Raw genomic sequence first — 18,147 nt, 5'->3', positions numbered from 1 at the left:
ACAAAGAATTATATAAACCACCAGCATAAATCTTATGTGTTTCAATGGTTTTTTATTGTTGACATATCCGCTCAAGAATCACAATTAGAACCAAGAGAAAATTTTAGAATAGAACTCCATTAATCAAACATACAGGATCCAACAACGGTAGTAGAAACAGCCATAAAATTGTTTCAAAACGTTAACCCTCCCCCCTCCCCCCACTGAACCCATAAGTCTCCACAGTAAATAGAAAGAACACTAGGAAATAGTAAAACCAACGTCAAAAATAAACTGGTATGGCAGATGGTCTGGACTCTTACGACCCACTCCGACAGGTGCCCTTGAATTGAACAGAATCATCCTCTTAGCTCCCCCCCTCCCCCCCCCCCAAAAAAAAGAAAAAAAAAAAGATAAAAGGCTGACCAAGTCCCTTGACTTCTGTTAGAGTATTCAATATCCCGCTGTAGGCTCTCGGAGACAAAGATTGAATATATGTGCCCCACACTGCCAGAAAGTCCTTTTTCCCATCGCGAGAATGAACATACCAGTCTTTTTTTCAAACAGCATCAAAGAGCATAGTTAGTTCCTCCACATCCAATAAGACTGTGGAGTCAGACACCACTCAGACCCCAATATGACTTTTTTACCCACCATGCTGACCTTCCTAATAAACTGTCACCAACTAATAGAAAATAAGATTGCAGTTAACAATTCATGTGCAGAGTGGAACAGGTTGTTTAACACACAAACAAAGAAAATGCTGGTGAAGAGAGGCTATATGACCTATCCAGTCTACCCATCCAAACAGCCCAATATCTACAACCTCTTCTTCTCCCTCAGAGATCCTTAGTTCTTGCTCCATACATTCCAGAATTTCTTCTGTGCCTACTGGAAAGCTGTCCATGCATCCAGTAACCTTTCAGTAAAGTAATAGTTCCTTATATTATTCTCAGTCTGGCCCCTTCAACCCTTATCTTAGTAAAAAGAGGAAGCATATATAAAACAAATTAAAAGAAAATAAATTGTATTTAATGTAAAATTAAGATATGGAATTTGCTACTTGAAGATGTGGGCAAGGTAGTTAGCACAGCTGGTTTTATACAAGCTTCTGGAAGAAAAATCCATAAACCATTATTAACCATGAAGTCTTGAGAAAGCCACTGCTTTTCTCTGGGTGTTAGCAATAAGGAATGGGATGTCTTCTTGGGATCCTGCTGTGTACTTGGCAACCTGGATTGGCCTCTATCAGAGAGAAAATGCTAAGCTTTATCAACCTTTTTCTGACCTAGTATGACACATATGTTATGCTCTTAAGAAGATCAAAATGTTTCTCTTGAGATAAAACGATAGATTTTTCGCCAGTTTTAGAATATCACATATACTGGCCTGTGAAGATCTTGTAGAAATTATATGGGATATATTTTTCTTCCAACAAGATCAAGGGTATGAAGAGCCTTCCCTGCTGGTACAAAAGAGTGACTCATTAACCCCTTAGTTATGGTGAAATTGGTTCTTCTAAAGGCTAACTGGTTAAGCAGTTATTTCTTCTGTATTTCCTTCAGAATATTATTGGTGAGAATTGCCATAACATCCATAGGGGGGCTTGATAAACTGGAAGATGTCCAACAAATTGCTCTGGGCTCCGTGAAATTGAATGGTTTCTGCCATTTTGTCAGCCATGGGGATGTTCATAGGTTAAGACCACCATTTTTCCTGTAGAAGAGCGGGATCTATAGGAAGACCTGTTGAGTCCTCAATCTATAGTTAGCAATTCATGAACACACAGACTCTAAAGTGGGAGAATGGGACTTGTGAATCTAATCTGAGTGTGTATTTCTCCAGCACCCAAAATGATGACTATGGGGAGGGGTGGAATCAAAGGAAGTGATACCATCAGGCATCAGCAGGTTAGAACAGATCACAAGTTGCAGAGAGTTTAGCAGATAAAGTCCTCATGCAGCTCCTGCAGCTGTAAATTGAAACTCTTTCCTGAAGGCTGATGACTTAACTCTTAGGTTTGAATTCCAACAAGAGAGACAAAAACTAAACTTCTACCATAGTTAAGTAACACAAAGAAAAACATACTTAAGCTACTCGAGAGGTAGGTGGGAGTACATAAATCAGTGTTCAAAATAATTACGAAGTGTGTGTGTGTGGGGGGGGGGGGGGGGGGGAGGGGGGGGAATATCAATGCTATGTAATCTACACATCTTCTTCACAAAGCTGTCAATTCATTCCATGGCTATGTATCTCAGCAATTGCCACAAGTAATATGTGACACAGTTAACATAATTGGCCAAGTCATTCAGTTCCCTAACATATTGCACATGTGGAACCACCCATTACCCATACAAACAGTATAAAATCTGTCTTATGAGAGTTCACATACATTATGGTTTAGGGGGATTATTTTTTGTATAGATCATTATTATGAAACTGAAGAAATGCAACTCTTCATAGCTTTCTTTAAGCAATTTAAAATCAAACACAGATTTTGCACTTTAAAAGGCAGCAGATTTGGTGCTCCTTTCACACCAATGCTACTTTATTCCACATTAACGAATCAGGTCAAGAAATTTCAACTTATGGATATCATATAAATAGACAAAAGGCTTTGCCAACATTATTATACTTTAACCAGTCATGAGAAACAATTAAAGAAAGTAAAGAAAACAACTTACTTTTCCAACCACAAAGTGAGATTATTAGTGTGCCTTATCATTTTGAGAAGATTAGGAGAATTAATTTCTTTATCTTCCTTTGTCCATACACTTCCTACTAACTCAGATGACTGCACAGCTCTAAAAAAAAAAAATAAAAAAAAATTAATGGTTAAATCAAAATTGAGTTATTTACAGTACTATAAAGAAACCATATTGTTTTATAATATGTAACCAGTGTAAGAACACACACTGATATATCTACTCATGAATACAGAAAATGCTGTAAAATTATGTCTTACCTGTTGATAATTTTCTTTCCTTTAGTAGCAGCAGATGAATCCAAGAACTGGTGGGTTGTGTCCATCTATCAGCAGGTGGAGACAGAGATTACAAAGCTGAAGGCAATGAAACCAGACGGCTAGCTCCTCCCTGACTCAATATATGTCCATCACAAAGCAGAATCAGACGAAAAAACTAGAGAGCCTTCCTTACACACTTAATATAACCAAAACTCATCTTCTCAACGAACCAAAAACTGGTCTAAAGACCTTCTCTTTTATTTTATCCTATGATGTATCTTCTGTTAAAAATCTTTTTATTCATCTGCTGCTACTAAAGGAAAGAAAATTATCAGCAGGTAAGACATAACTTTACCTTCCTTAGCCATTATCAGCAGGTAAGGCAAAATTTTACCTTCCTTAGCTTATGAAGTAGATGAATCCAAGAACTGGTGGGATGTACCAAATAACTCCCTACTGCCGTTCCCCAAGACAGAACCGTCACTCCAAAGGAAACATCTGATTTAGTGGCCATATCTACTCGAAAATGCTTCTTAAAGGTATGCAGAGAGGCCCAAGTAGCCGCTCTACAAATGTCATCCAGCAAAAAAAAATATGCGTTTTGGCCCATGAAGTCGACTGTAACGTTGTGGAGTGTGCCTTCAATGTCTCTAGAGGAACGTAGACCTGCACAGTGTACATGGAAGCAATATCCTTAATCCAGCGAGAAATTGTAGCCTTAGATGCCACGTCTCCCCGTCAAGGGCCAGCGAACAGGTCAAAGATGATCCGAACGCCGGAAATCATTTGACATCTGCAAAGGAGGAGGACTCCCTGAACATCCAAAAGGCAAAGAGCAACAAACTCAGCTGGATAATCCTCCTTCCAAAAAGATGGAAGAAAGAGAGGCCGACTGAGATTAAATGCTGAAACCACCGCTAGAAGAAAGGAAGGAACTGTATGCAAAGTCATGCCCGATTCAGAGAACTGCAGGAAAGGATCCCAGCATGATAACTCTTGAATTTCAAACACCTTGCTCGCAGAAGAGATGACTACCAGAAAAAAAAAATGCTTTAAGGGTAAGGTCCTTGTCAGAAGCCGTCTGCAGTGGCACAAAATGAGCCCTTTGCAAGACCCAGAGAACAAGAGTGAGGTGCCAGGGTGGACAAGACCACTGAAGTGGCGGATGAAGGTGGAGAACTCCCCTCAAGAACCGCACCATACCAGGGTGCGAAACCAGAGTACAGCCTGATACCCTACCTCGGTAGCAAGCCAAAGCAGCCACCAGCACTTGAAGAGAATTATAAGCAAGGCCCTTCTGTAATCCTTCTTGCAAAAAGGCCAATAGCTGAGACACAGAAGCCTGGAACATCGAGCAAACATGGGCCGCACACCACGCCTCAAACGTCCTCCAAACCCGAGCATATGGGGTTCATGTGGACCGCTTACGGGCTCGCAGCAAGGTGGCAATCGTCATGACCGAACAGCCCTTTTTCCTCAAACGCGAACGCTCAAGAACCAGGCTGTAAGACCAAAGCGGGAGGGATCCTTCATCTGCACTGGACCCTAGTGGAGGAGACAAACTGACCGTAAGGCGAAACAGCAGCAGCAGCACCAACAGCCGTACCAGATCTGCATACCAGGGACATCACGGCCAACCTGGAGTGACCAGAATGACCCAGCCCCTGTGGCGCACAATCCTGAAGATCACCCAGCCAACCAGTGGCCAGGGAAGAAAGATGTACAGGAGAATCACCTCTGGCCAAGGTTGCAGCAGGGTATCCAGCCCTGCAACACGTTGCACCGACCCACAATGTGAGCTGCCAACAGACCGAGGACATGAACCTTGGCCCACTCCATGAGGTGCCCCGCCTCGGCTGCCCTAAAGGTTGATGTACACTACTGCCGTCATGTTGTCCGACAGAACCCAGATCGCCCTGTCTTTCAACGAATCCTGAAAAGCTTGTAAGGCATTTAGCATCACCCGGAGCACTAGCCGGTTGATCGGCCACGTCGCTTCCACCATGAAGGTGGAGAGAATGGGTTCCCCAGCCTGACAGGCTGGCATCCATGACCACCACTACCTATTGCAGTGGTGTCAAGGGCATCTCCTTCTGCAAGACAGAGTTGTGAAGTCATCAGCTCATGCTCTGTCACACCTTGGGCAGCCACGGAAGATGCCACAGATACTCCTGGGAGACGACCGGCACAGAAGAGAGAGTTGAAGCGGTCACATGTGTGCTCTTGCCCACGGCACCACCTCCAAGGTGGCAGCCATAGAACCCAGCACCTGGACATAATCCAAGGCTTGAGGGCTTGGCAACCCCAGCAGCCTATGCACCTGGTTCTGAAGTTTGACTCTCCTGTCCTTGGGCAAGAATACCTGACCCAGCGATGTGATGAATCATACACCAAGGTAATCCAAGACCTGGGACGGGGTGAGATGGCTCTTTTGGAGGCTGACCACCCAGGCCAAAGATTCCAGGAGCAAGATTCCAGGACCTGAGAAGTAACCTTGTGACTCTCTTCCACTGCATCCGGGCGGATCAGCCAGTTGTCGAGATAGGGGTGAACTCTGATGCCGCCACAACTACCATGACCTTGGAAAAGGTGTGGGGAGCAGTTTCAAGGCCAAACAGCAAAGCCCAAAATTGGAAACAATGACCCAAAATGGCAAAGCAAAGAAACCGCTGAGGAGGCCAAATTGGAATGTGCAGATAGGCCTCCTTGAGGTCTAGGGCAGTGAGAAACTCCCCCAGCTACACAGCTGCCACCACGGACCGCAGAGTCTCCATGCAGAAATGCCAGATCAAGAGACGCTAGTTCAGTTTCCACAGATCTAGAATTGGACGAAAGGAGCCCCCCTTTGCAAAGAACCATAAAATAAATCGAATATCATCCAAAATGGATCTCGGAGGGGGGCACAGACATCACCGCCCCCAGATCCAGTAGTGACTGCAGTGTGGTCTCGATCACCGCTCGCTGGGAAGCAGTGGCACACTAGGAGTCCAGGAACACTTCGCCGACGGGTATTGAGAATTCTATCCTGTAACCTTCTCAGATGATGTGCAAGACCTACTGGTCTGAAGTGATGTTGACCCACTCTTCGTAGAAGAGGGTCAGCCGAAACCCTATCCTTAACTCTGAGGAGCAGATCAGCACCCCATCATTGGGATGGGCAAGGGCCAGACCCCTGCCACACTTCAGAGCCCGAGGGTCGCTTATCACCTCAAAAGGAAGAGCGCTGCTGAAAGGTTACTGAAGAGCATCCTGGATGATAACACCTCGCTTCACGGAGGCAAAATCTGGCAGTCCCCCCCTCCCCCACGCATTGGGTTTATCTTCAGGAAGCCTCTGAGATTTAGAATCTCCTTTCACTATCTTCTCTGGGTCCTCTCCAAAGAGAAGTTGACCCCGATGGCAAGCCTCTGCTTAGTCCAAATCTGCCGCCTAATGATGAAGCCACAACAGGGAAAGGGAATGGAACCTGATATACTGCCTTTCTGTGGTTTTTGCAACTACATTCAAAGTGGTTTACATAGTATATACAAGTACTTATTTGTACCTGGGGCATTGGAGGGTTAAGTGACTTGCCCAAAGTGACAAGGAGCTGCAGTGGGAATCAAACCCATTTCCCCAGGATCAAACCACTAGGCTACTCCTCCACTTCAGGTACTGAGAGTGGAGACTGCCAAAGCCAACTGTTTGGCAGAAGAGTGCACCAGATCATAAAAGGAGTCTGCCAAGTAATCCAAACCAGATTCCATGTCAGTCAAGGAACCCCCCAAAGGCTGGAACCGATCCCAGGTCCTGCTCTCCAAAGCCTGTTGCAACAAGCTAAGACATGCCCAGGCAGTGTAGGAACTACAAACAGAGGCCTGGAGGGCCAGCACAGACACCTCAAAGGCATGTTTAAGGGAAGACTCCAGATGCCAATCATGTATGTCCTTCAAGTCTACTCCTCCTTCAACCAGAAGAGTGGTCTTCTTAGTAACCGTCATGAATAAGGCATCCACCTTAGGGAGGACCAGCTTCTCTACCTGATCCGCAGCGACCAGACACAGACAAGACATAGTCTTAGCCACCATCAAACTCTCTTCTAGATCAAACCACTAGGATGAAATGAGTTCCTGAATGGCAACACGTACCGGCAAGGTTTTAGACGGTTTCCTCGTGCTCACCGAGGCGGGCTGCAAAGCATCCACTGCAGTCAAAGCTGTGAGGCGGGAACCACACTGACGGGCACTAAAAAACAGTGTGCATGCCTGAACCGTCAAAGCGAGAATCGGACAGCTCCGGATAAAGCCCTTTGCTGGCACCAAACTCCGTGCAACCAGCCACACAGAGCCCCGAAGTCGACCGGCATGCCCTACACTGCGAGCACCATTTGACCGTCTCCATGGCCATCACAGAGCTTCCCCTAAATCTGAGCCACAGCTACTCACACCCAGTGCACTCTTTCCATGTGTAGCAGGAGCTCTAGGTAAGACTGCCAGCAACACAGCAGGCTCAGTCTGCAAACAGCTGCAGAAGAAATACCCTGAACAGAGCTGCCTCTTTGAATTTCCTGTGTTTTTTTTTCTCCATACATCGGAGCGCAAACTTCCTTTTTTTTTTTTTTGGTGATGAAGGCTACAGCCTAAATCACAGCTCAGACACACGGAGAGAACAGGGTCCACAGGGTGAGGGAGGGACCCAGAACACTAAGTATGCCTCTAAAGCCGGTACAAAGTCCAGGTACCCCACCACCCCCATCTCAACTGGCCAGAAAGGCCCAGGAGATAAATCCAGGAGCTGCTGAGATGCCATCTACCACCTGCTGAAGACAGAGATAAACTGAGTGAAGGAGGAGCTGGCCGTCTGGTATCACTGCCGTCAGCTTTATAATCTCTCTCTCTACCTGCTGGTAGATGGACACAACCCACCAGTTCTTGGATTTATCTGCTGCGTAGGCTAAGAAAAGAGATGCCATATGTTCAACTGTTTTTATGTATTTTATTTTGTACATTTCAATAACTTACAATACACAGTTCAAACCATAAAAAGTAGTGGCTCCCCTCCTGCTTTCCCCTATTATTGCATATACGTCACAGTGAATGGTTTGTGATCTTTAAACAAAAATATAAGACAAAGAGAACCAGAGTAAATACACAACACAGCTTTAAAATTATTACTTCTATCCATATCACCCATAATCAACCAATTGACCAAGTTTAATTTATAACTAGATTCAGCTGATTGAACATAGCCAGCCCTGCTGAATTGAAACCTCACTACACATTGAACCTTACGATGAGAATAAAGTAGTCTCCACAAATTTTCTACAAGAATGCTATGCCGGGGGGCGTTACCTAAGATGGCGGAAGTGTGAGCGCGTTCGGCGAAACCGTTCCTTGCTGCTCGAGAGTGAAGAGATTCCTTCATTTCAAAATGCCGCATACAAAACGAAAAGGAGCCATGAGGCTTCCACCGCCACCCGCAGCTTCTTCTTCTCCACTTCGGGGCAGCATGGTCCGTTTCCTGACGCGCCCGTCACAGAGAGAAGAGACGGGGTCGCCTGCAGCAGGGGCAACCGGTGGAGCAGAGCTCCTGATGGGCCTAGAAACATCTTTATCCCTGCCTCCCGATTCTAAATGCCTTCCGTGTCCGGCTATAGATGTGGTGAGGGGAGCAAGCATCCAAGAGCCCAATATGGGGAACAAGGAGCCAGCAGACGGAGGACCCATGCCACAGGAAAGTAGCCAGGAGAGAGAGGTCCTTGGATTTAAAGGACCCATAACAACTCCGGAGGTTAATCTAGAGAAGATCTGGCTAAAGTTGAGTAAAATGGACTCTACGCTTCAAAATGCTTCAGTAAAGGTAAATACTTTGTCTTTGAAAATTGAGGACATGGCAAAAAATTTAGAAACGGTTAAAGAAGACCTGACGATTCAAGTAAAAGATTTAAAAAAAGATATGGATCAATTGCAAGACTTTAAAATGACGGTGATAAAAGATAATTTAGCAATACATAGAAAAATTGAACAGATTGAGAATTTCAATAAAAGACTAAACCTTCGTGTTTTGAACTTTCCCAAAATTCCTGATAAGACGCCTATTGAGTTATTTAAAAAATATCTGCAAGAAAATTTGAAAATGCCTCAAGAACTTATTCCTCCTATAAATAAAATGTATTATCTTCCGACAAGTTCAGGTGGAAAAGAAGGAAAGAAAGAAGGTTTGGATGGTATAGACTTTAACAATTTGTCTGAAATTCTAGAACAATCTATTGAAATAGTTCCGCAAAGAGCCACCCTTTTGGTTTCGTTGGTATTCGAACAAGACCTCAATGCAATATTAAAGTTATACTTTAAATTTTCAAAGGTTCCTTTTTATGGAACAAAAATATGGATATTTCCAGATGTTACTAAAGTACCCCAAGAACGTAGAAAATTATTCCTAGCATTGAAACAGGATGTTCTCAAATTGGTTGGTTCATTTTTGTTAGTGTACCCTTGCAAATGTCTGGTCAGGTATAGTGGGATAAAGTATGTATTTTATGACTCAGAACAGCTAAAATCCTTTCTGGATATGAAACAGCTTAATGTAGAATTAGTTAAATGATATGTGACGAATTACACACTTAAACCGCATTTTTTTTTATATTTGTGCTAATATACCTGTATAAAACTCCACTAAACTGTAACTCTCCCTTCAATTTGAGGTCTAAGGAAGCATGTATATAACTTTTCCTTTGATTATTTTCTTTAACGTTTGTATTATGCTGTTTTTCTGTAACAAGTGATATGCTTGTAAGAAATTTGGAAATTTATGAATAAAAAAAAAAAAAAAAAAAAAGAATGCTATGCCACGATACAAGGAAATTCCAGAAGAGATGAGAAAAAAAATGCTGTTGAAATATATCAGGTCTGGAAATGATTACAAAGCCATTTCTAAAGATCTGGGACTCTACTGAACCACAGTGAGAACCATTATCTCCAAATGGAGAAAACTAGGAACAGTAATGAATCTTCCTAGGAGTGGCTGACCTGCCAAAATTACTCAAAAGACAGCAAGAATTCATCTAGGAAGTCATAAAACAACCTAGGAAAACAGCCAAAGAAATCGCAGGTCTCTCTAGCCTCAGACAAGGTCAGTGTTAATGACTCCATAGAAAGAGACTGGACAAAAAATGGGATCTATGGAAGAGTAGCAAGGCAGAAATTGCTGTTATCCAAGAGTAACATTAATACTCTTACATTTCCAAAAAAACCACACCTGGATGATTGCCAAGCATTTTGGGATAATGTTTTATAGACAGACGTTTCAAAAGTGGAACTCTTTGGACAACACCGGTCCTATTATGTCTAGCATAAAGCAAATACAGCATTCCACAATAAGAACATCATACCAACAAACATGGTGGTGGTGGTGTGATGGTTTCGGGATGCCTTGTTGCTTCAGGATCTGGAAAACTTGCTATTATTGATGGAACCATGAATTCTGTACGAGAAAATTCTGAAGGAGCAGGTCTGGACATCTGTCCATGAACTGAAGCTGAAGTGTCAATGAGTTATGCAGCAAGACAATGACTCAAAACACAAAGGCATGTCTACATCTGAATGGCTGACTTGAACCCTATAGAGATGCTGGACCTGAAATGAGCAATTCATACACAAAGACCTACGAATGTGTCTGAATTAAACAGTCCTGAGAAACAAAAAGCAGGCTAAGACTCCTGAACAGCGATGTGAAAGACTGATATCAAATTATAGGAAGGGTTTGGTAGCAATCATTACTGCTAAAGGTGGTGCAACCAGTTAGTACTTAATTTATTTAAGTAACAAAGTTATCCAACATCTATATATATCACCTAGTAAATACCCCCTTACATAGTAACATAGTAGATGACGGCAGAAAAAGACCTGCACGGTCCATCCAGTCTGCCCAACAAGATAACTCATATTTGCTGCTTTTTGTGTATACCCTACTTTGATTTCTACCTGTGCTCTTCAGGGCACAGACCATATAAGTCTGCCCAGCACTATCCCCGCCTCCCAACCACCTGCCCCTCCTCCCAACCACCGGCTCTGGCACAGACCGTATAAGTCTGCCCAGCACTATCCTCACCTCCCAACCATCAGCCCTGCCTCCCAACCACCGGCTCTGGCACAGACCGTACAAGTCTGTCCAGCACTATCCCCGCCTCCCAACCACCAGTCCCGCTGCCCACCACCGGCTCTGGCACAGACCGTACAAGTCTGTCCAGCACTATCCCTGCCTCCCAACCACCAGCCCCGCCTCCCGATCTTGACTAAGCTCCTGAGGATCCATTCCTTCAGCACAGGATTCCTTTATGCTTATCCCACGCATGTTTGAATTCCGTTACCGTTTTCATTTCCACCACCTCCCGTGGGAGGGCATTCCAAGCATCCACTACTCTCTCCGTGAAAAAATACTTCCTGACATTTTTCTTGAGTCTGCCTCCATTCAATCTCATTTCATGTCCTCTCGTTCTACCACCTTCCCATCTCCGGAAAAGGTTCGTTTGCGGATTAATACCTTTCAAATATTTGAACGTCTGTATCATATCACCCCTGTTTCTGCTTTCCTCCAGAGTATACATGTTTAGTTCAGCAAGTCTCTCATACGTCTTGTAACGTAAATCCCATACCATTCTCGTAGCTTTTCTTTGCACCGCTTCAATTCTTTTTACATCCTTAACAAGATACGGCCTCCAAAACTGAACACAATACTCCAGGTGGATCCTCACCAACGACTTATACAGGGGCATCAACACCCCCTTTCTTCTGCTTGTCACACCTCTCTCTATACAGCCTAACAACCTTCTAGCTACGGCCACCGCCTTGTCACACTGTTTCGTCGCCTTCAAATCCTCAGATACCCTCTCTCTATACAGCCTAACAACCTTCTAGCTACGGCCACCGCCTTGTCACACTGTTTCGTCGCCTTCAAATCCTCAGATACTATCACCCCAAGATCCCTTTCTCCGCCCGTACCTATCAGACTCTCCCCGCCTAACACATACGTCTCCCGTGGATTTCTATTCCCTAAGTGCATCACTTTGCATTTAATCACTTTGCATTAAATTAATAACTTAAAAACTGTTTACTTAGATTCCTTTTACCTAACATTACATTTTGTTGAAAGGTCTGGATCCATTCAGTGTGACATATTTAATAGGGAAATCAGGAGGGAGTAAATACTTTTTCACATCCCTTTATGAAAGTATTTCTCTCTTTGGAGTTGTTTTATTAATGCCTTGATGATTTTGTGTGTCTCTTTGTCTCTGACTCCAATTTGGTTTCCACTGCAGGACTGTCAATTTTTCCAATGCAGCAAACGCATTCCATGTTGCATTTTGTTTCCTGCAAAACGTTTATCCTATCTAAACTAACCCAAACATATAGCACCACCTCTTCATCAATTTGATTCACACTGTCATTTCAATATAATTTGTACACTGGCATCACAGCATCCACTGCTTGTCCTCTTTCCACCAGATTTCTAAGACACCTCTTATTTCTTAACTCTGCAGCTCCTTGTGACCCTGAGCAAGTCAGTTAATCCTCCATTGCCCCAGGCACAAAAGTTAAATTGTGAGCCCATTAGGGACCTGCATATAATATATTTAAACCGCTTTGGATGTACTACTGAAAGGCAGTATATCAAATCCATGAACCATTTATTTACTGGCAGGGCGGACAAGGGTGTGGCATGAAACCTCAACAAAATAATTCAGCGTGGTAAAAATAAAACAAAAACACTTTATGTTCACATATGTAAAGCCTATTTCCTTCACAGACTGGATAAACTAAGAACAAATGTCTCTTAAGTTCATATAGCAATGTTCCTGTAGCAGGTCCCTGACAGGGCCCCACTGTCTCAGTCTCATCTTAAAGGTTAATCAAAACGAGGCCGGGCCTTAAGGATTAGTAGTTTATAAGATTTCAAGGTAAAACTTGGCCTATCTGAATTAAGCTTCTGTTGCTTACACATGTGATGAAAGCATCTGCTGAAGGGCTGTTCTGGTCTTCCCTGGGCCACTCTGGCTTAGCTGTGGCTCAGGAGTTTTATCCTGCATGGACCACGCCCCTCTCTACTCTACCCTCACTGAAACATGCCCTCTCTATTCTGCATTGTGGAGTTTAATGTGGCTCTGTGAGGAAGTGTTATTGAGGAGGACTGGTAATTTCCTATACACTCCCTCATGTTGCCATACATGTCAACTCTCCCATCTTAACTTTTAGGTTTTTGGAATTCACATGTAGACCCTTTAAAGTATGTTTTCATTTGTATTTAAAACTTGCCTTGCAGTTCATGAGGGTAATTTGAAATCATTTGACTACTCTTTTTTTTTTTAATTTACTACTGGGCTACTTCAGGTTTTATCATAACCTCTCCATTGGGATATTATTCCATATTTTGCCAGTATCCCTTGAAAATACCTTACTCTGAATTACATACTCCTAAGTGACTGTTGACTTTTCCCCAAGTTCTAGCTTAAAAGCTGCTCCTACATCCTTTTTAAAGGTTAGTGCCAGCAGCCTGATTCTATCCTGGTAAAGCTGGAGCCCATCCTTTCAGAACAGGCATCCTCTTCCTGCAGAATGTTGCCTAGTTCCTATCAAATCTAAATCCCTGCTTCCCTGCACCACTGTTTCACCCAAACACAGAGACTCTGGCAATCTGCCTGCCTCTCGTTCCCACACGTGGAATAGGGAGCATTTCTTAAATTTGGCTTCCACAATCTCTCTCCTGCATTTTCCTGTTTACTACCTACACACTGGATAGGCAAATTTACAAACAATCCTCACATCAACCTACCACAAGCAGCTCTGAGATGAATTTTTGTTCACTGGTGAATGAAGTACGAGTGTCCATCAATCCAGGCACAAATAAACACTTTTCACAGATGTCACAGCCAAAGTCACCACGACTTTTTCCAAAACCCTTGTAGTAAACCTAGTGGTAGCCAGTAATTATTTTTTTGCATTTGAAACAGAAAGAAGCCACTAGCCACTTCCTAGGATACTTAAAGGAAAAATGAAATTAAAATGTTCCGCTTAAAAGGATACAATCCAAATATAAGAAAATTTTCAACTGAGCGACTTGCTAGCATGGATTCACTTTTGAAAAAAAAAAATGCACACCAGTTCAGCTGAATTAAGTCAAAATTTAGTAAGTGCCAACAATGAAACAATAGTGGGTTAAAGTCTGCAAAGAAAAAAAATTTTTCTGACACTCCACAGGTCTGCATATTGAAGTACTCTCAACAGCACCTTCATAGAAAATGGAGGTGTGATAGCATAGGAACTACTGAGCATAAAACATTTTTTTGCTTTCTAAAGAGACAGATGTTCATTTTGTCATGAATAAAGTCGCATGACACATTTGTATGTGTTCATGATCCTGCTTGTTTTCAGAACCTCTGAATATCGTTTGAGAGATATGTATGCAACTAAGTATGTAACTTCAGCTACATTCTACCATATGTACTTAAATATCTCAAACAAAAAGTAACTAAAATTAGGGGGGCTGTACTGCAACTTAAGGCCAGTTGTGTTCAATCTTGCATCAAGCAGCCTAGTGTGGATGCTGGTATTGCAGCTAACCAACTGTTGTCTCCTTTCTGCTACCCACTCATGAGATTGTCAAATCCTCTCTCAAAAAGTGTTCTTCCTCACATTGACTTCTGGATGCTTATCCGAGTCATTTATTAAAAACTGCACTGACAGGATTCAATGACCTCCTTCAAGCTTGTATCTCGTATATGCTGACTCAGAGTACTACTCCTCAGCGGAAAGGTTCCATAATACTTACCCTAAACTCTAAGAGCACCTCGGCTTCATTGGTAGACATTACTAATTACAGGCCTGTTGCTTTTACCCCATTGTTGACTAAGAAATGGAAGGAATAGTTGGAACTCAGCTTATGAATCACCTTTCCTCTTTCTCCCTCTTGCATAAATCCCAGTCAGGCTTAAAGGCCTTATTACAGTAATGAGATGTCACAATTCTGACTTTTTCTTGGTTTGTGCTCCTCTCGCCCTCTGGTGGCCAGAACCGGTGGCTGCCATAGACTTTCCAGACTCTCTTTTCAGTCCGGTCCAGATATTTTAGCCCTCCAGTCTTGCTTGGAAGTTTGGCAGCTAGCCTCACCCTTAGCTGCCTTGAGATTGCTGCACTGAGCCTCAACTGCTGATGGGCTTATTAACCACCTGGAAACTTTCTGCTTGGCCTTTGCAAACGCCAAAGGTCCAGGTTAGTGTTTGGTGCTGATAGGAGCACTTCTACTACTACTACTACTACTATTTAACATTTCTAAAGCGCTACTAGGGTTACGCAGCACTGTACAATATACTACTACTATTTAACATTTCTAAAGCGCTGTACAACTGTCTTGCTGTGCTATTGAGAGCACTTCTGCCTGCTTGTTTAAGCTTCCCTGCTTTACCCTTCTGGTGCTGATAGGAGCACTTCTGTCTTGCTGTGCTGTAGGAGCACTTCTGACTTGCCTTGTGTGTTACCTGTATGCCATGTTCTTGTCTGGGTGCCTGTGGGCACTCCTGTTTTGAACCTAACCCTGTTTCTGTCAAGCTTGTTCTGTATCCTATTCCCTCTATGAGAATCCCGTATCCTCAGTAGTCCCGAACCCTGTGTTAGTCAAGCTTGTTTAGTATCCTGTTGGTCTAGTCTGTCTGCAAGCTAGGTCCAGTAAGTCCTGCCGGCGGCCTGCACCTGGGGGCTCAACCCCTGGGGAATGGTGGTCAAGCGCAGGTGAAGACCGGTTGCTCTGTCCTGCTTTTTCCCTGCCTGCCTACTGCTGTAGTTCCAGTCCTGTGGTTCCAGTTCGATTGTTCCAGCTTTGCCTGTCTACAGCTTCTCCTGCCTTGCTTGCTTACCCAGTCCTGGTTGAGGGTCTTGCCTACTGAGGGTCCTAGTTGAGGGTCTTGTCAGCAGCGGTCCAAGGGCTCACGTGGTGCCAGTGTCCGAGAGCCTGAGACCGTGACATGAGACAGTCTTGATCATCAGTCTAGGCTTTAAGTTTTTAGTGGCGCAATTTGCTATGTCAAATGCCTTTGACCTCATTGATCATGATTTGCTTTTAGGCCTGTTCGACCAATTCAGACTGGGTGGAAAGGCTCACCAATGGTTCCGCGGGTTCCTAAAATCTAGATCGATCAAGTTTGTCAGGTTCTCTCTCACCATTCTGGTCTCCTGACTGCAGGATGCCACAGGGTTAACCACTATCCCCAATTCTGTTCAATTCTATGATAGTTCCATTAGGTGAAAGACTGGAGGCAGTGGGGTTCTGCACTTTCATTTCTGTGGACGATGTCACAATCTATATCCCTTTCAAGACTGGTCTTCCAGAAATTGTCCCTAAGATTAGGCTTGATCTTGATTTGTTAGAATCTTGGGCTTCTGAACTTAAATTTAAGTCAGAGATAAGACTAAATTTCTTGTGGTAACCAACTCCTTTGACTATACCATATATAATAATTTTACAATTGACAATGCATCCTACCCCCTGGAAACTATGCTTAGTCACATTTGAGCCTCAGGTTTCCTCAGCAGTGAAAAAATCCTTCAGGTCTCTTTGGAAGCTGAGGAGAATCAGATCATATTTCTTGCCTGATGGTTTTAACTCAATTCGATTACTGCAATTCCATCTATGCTGGATGTAAGGACGGTGTCCTAAAACAACTACAAATGGCCCAAAATTTAGCAGCTAGGCTTGTCCTCAAGGTATCGTGTTTTGATAGAACCACTCCATTATTATGCAAGCTGCACTGGCTGCTCATTAAATCCAGGATTATTTTTAAATTATGTGTTTTTTGTCTTTCAAATATTATATGAAAATATTACATGAAAATGTTTTGATAGAACCACTCCATTATTATGCAAGCTGCACTGGCTGCCCATTAAATCCAAGATTATTTTTAAATTATGTGTTTTTTGTCTTTCAAATATTATATGAAAATGACATGGGATTACATGCAGCCCTTAATAACTATTCCCCTACGCAATATAACCTCTGGTTCTAGGGACTACCTTAGACTCTATCTTCCAGACTGCAAGCGTGCAGTCGGTTCACTATGCAGACTTTAGATATCAAGGTGCTAAGTGGTGGAACTCACTGTCAATGGCAATCAAGTGTCAGCCTGATTACTTGGTATTTCACAAAAGACTGAAAGCTTTTCTCTTTGAGAGATTTCTATGCATCGATGGAGTGTGTTAGATTGTAACTGGTCATCAATGGTTTATTTAGTTCTTATTTGTATCTTATTTGTGCTACTCTGCTCTTACTTGGTATTTTGTTTATGGTATTATAGACCTTGCCTGTTTTATTTATTGTAAGCCACATTGAGCTCGAATATGTTCAGCATAAGGTGGGGTATAAATGTCAAAATAAATATTCATACACAACCACTTTTCCATTTCCCACTCTTCTTCTCCTCTATATTGCTCTCTACCTCTCTTACTTTTTCTTTCTCTGACCACTTAATCTCCTTCTCTTCCCTCTCCTCACAAAATCCTTCATTCTGACCTGTTTTTTTTATTTCCCATTTTAGACTAAGACAACAAAACAAGCATCATCTGAAAGTCAGAAGCTCACAAAGTGAATGCATACTCCTGGCCTATTCTGATGGGAAAAGAAAGTATATGAGAGGTACATGGCTCCACTAGGCATCACACTCTGTTCCCTACTGGTAGAAAGAATGAACTGATGGATTATGAACCATACAAATCTAACCCGAGAGCTGCTAGATAATGATCATTATCAATTTAAGAATGTTACTTATTTGTTGAAACTAGCCTCTTACTGAATTTGTAGTGCCACCAATCTTCAGTTGCAACTATATGTACTTTTGGCTTTCCCTTTAACCCTTCCTGTTTGCTAACTAGCTAGCAACCACAGATCATTGTTTACATATGTGCATCCCAGATGTAACCAGCAGATGTCACTATAGCACAATGACTGGGATTCCATCCTCCATGCTATAAATACTACCTCTATAGCAAAGCAACACTGACCAGCCTGAGGCATAGAAGACAGGCTGCTCTTCTGCATGAAAACTCAATTCTTGCACAAAGATATTGAACTGTATCCTTAATTTATCATTTTTAACTGCTGGCCAATTACCAAAATTAGAAATGCTAAATCTTCATGTTTCTGACTTTTGGTCTTAGCAAAAAATTAACAGAATAGTTATATCA

General features: G+C 42.9%; 1 protein-coding gene across 2 annotated transcripts in view; it reads right to left on the bottom strand.

The window, feature by feature from the left end:
- Positions 1–18,147, bottom strand: part of SOS1 (SOS Ras/Rac guanine nucleotide exchange factor 1) — a 322,749-nt gene that overhangs the window by 79,368 nt on the left and 225,234 nt on the right. For both annotated transcript variants that reach the window (XM_030195899.1, XM_030195900.1), the window contains exon 15: positions 2,664–2,783. In XM_030195899.1, coding sequence (XP_030051759.1) covers positions 2,664–2,783 — 120 coding nt within the window. The remainder of the gene's footprint in view (positions 1–2,663; positions 2,784–18,147) is intronic.

Source organism: Microcaecilia unicolor, chromosome 3 (genome assembly GCF_901765095.1).
Source record: "Microcaecilia unicolor chromosome 3, aMicUni1.1, whole genome shotgun sequence".
NCBI lineage: Eukaryota > Metazoa > Chordata > Amphibia > Gymnophiona > Siphonopidae > Microcaecilia > Microcaecilia unicolor.
This window is presented reverse-complemented; position numbering and strand designations above follow the sequence as displayed.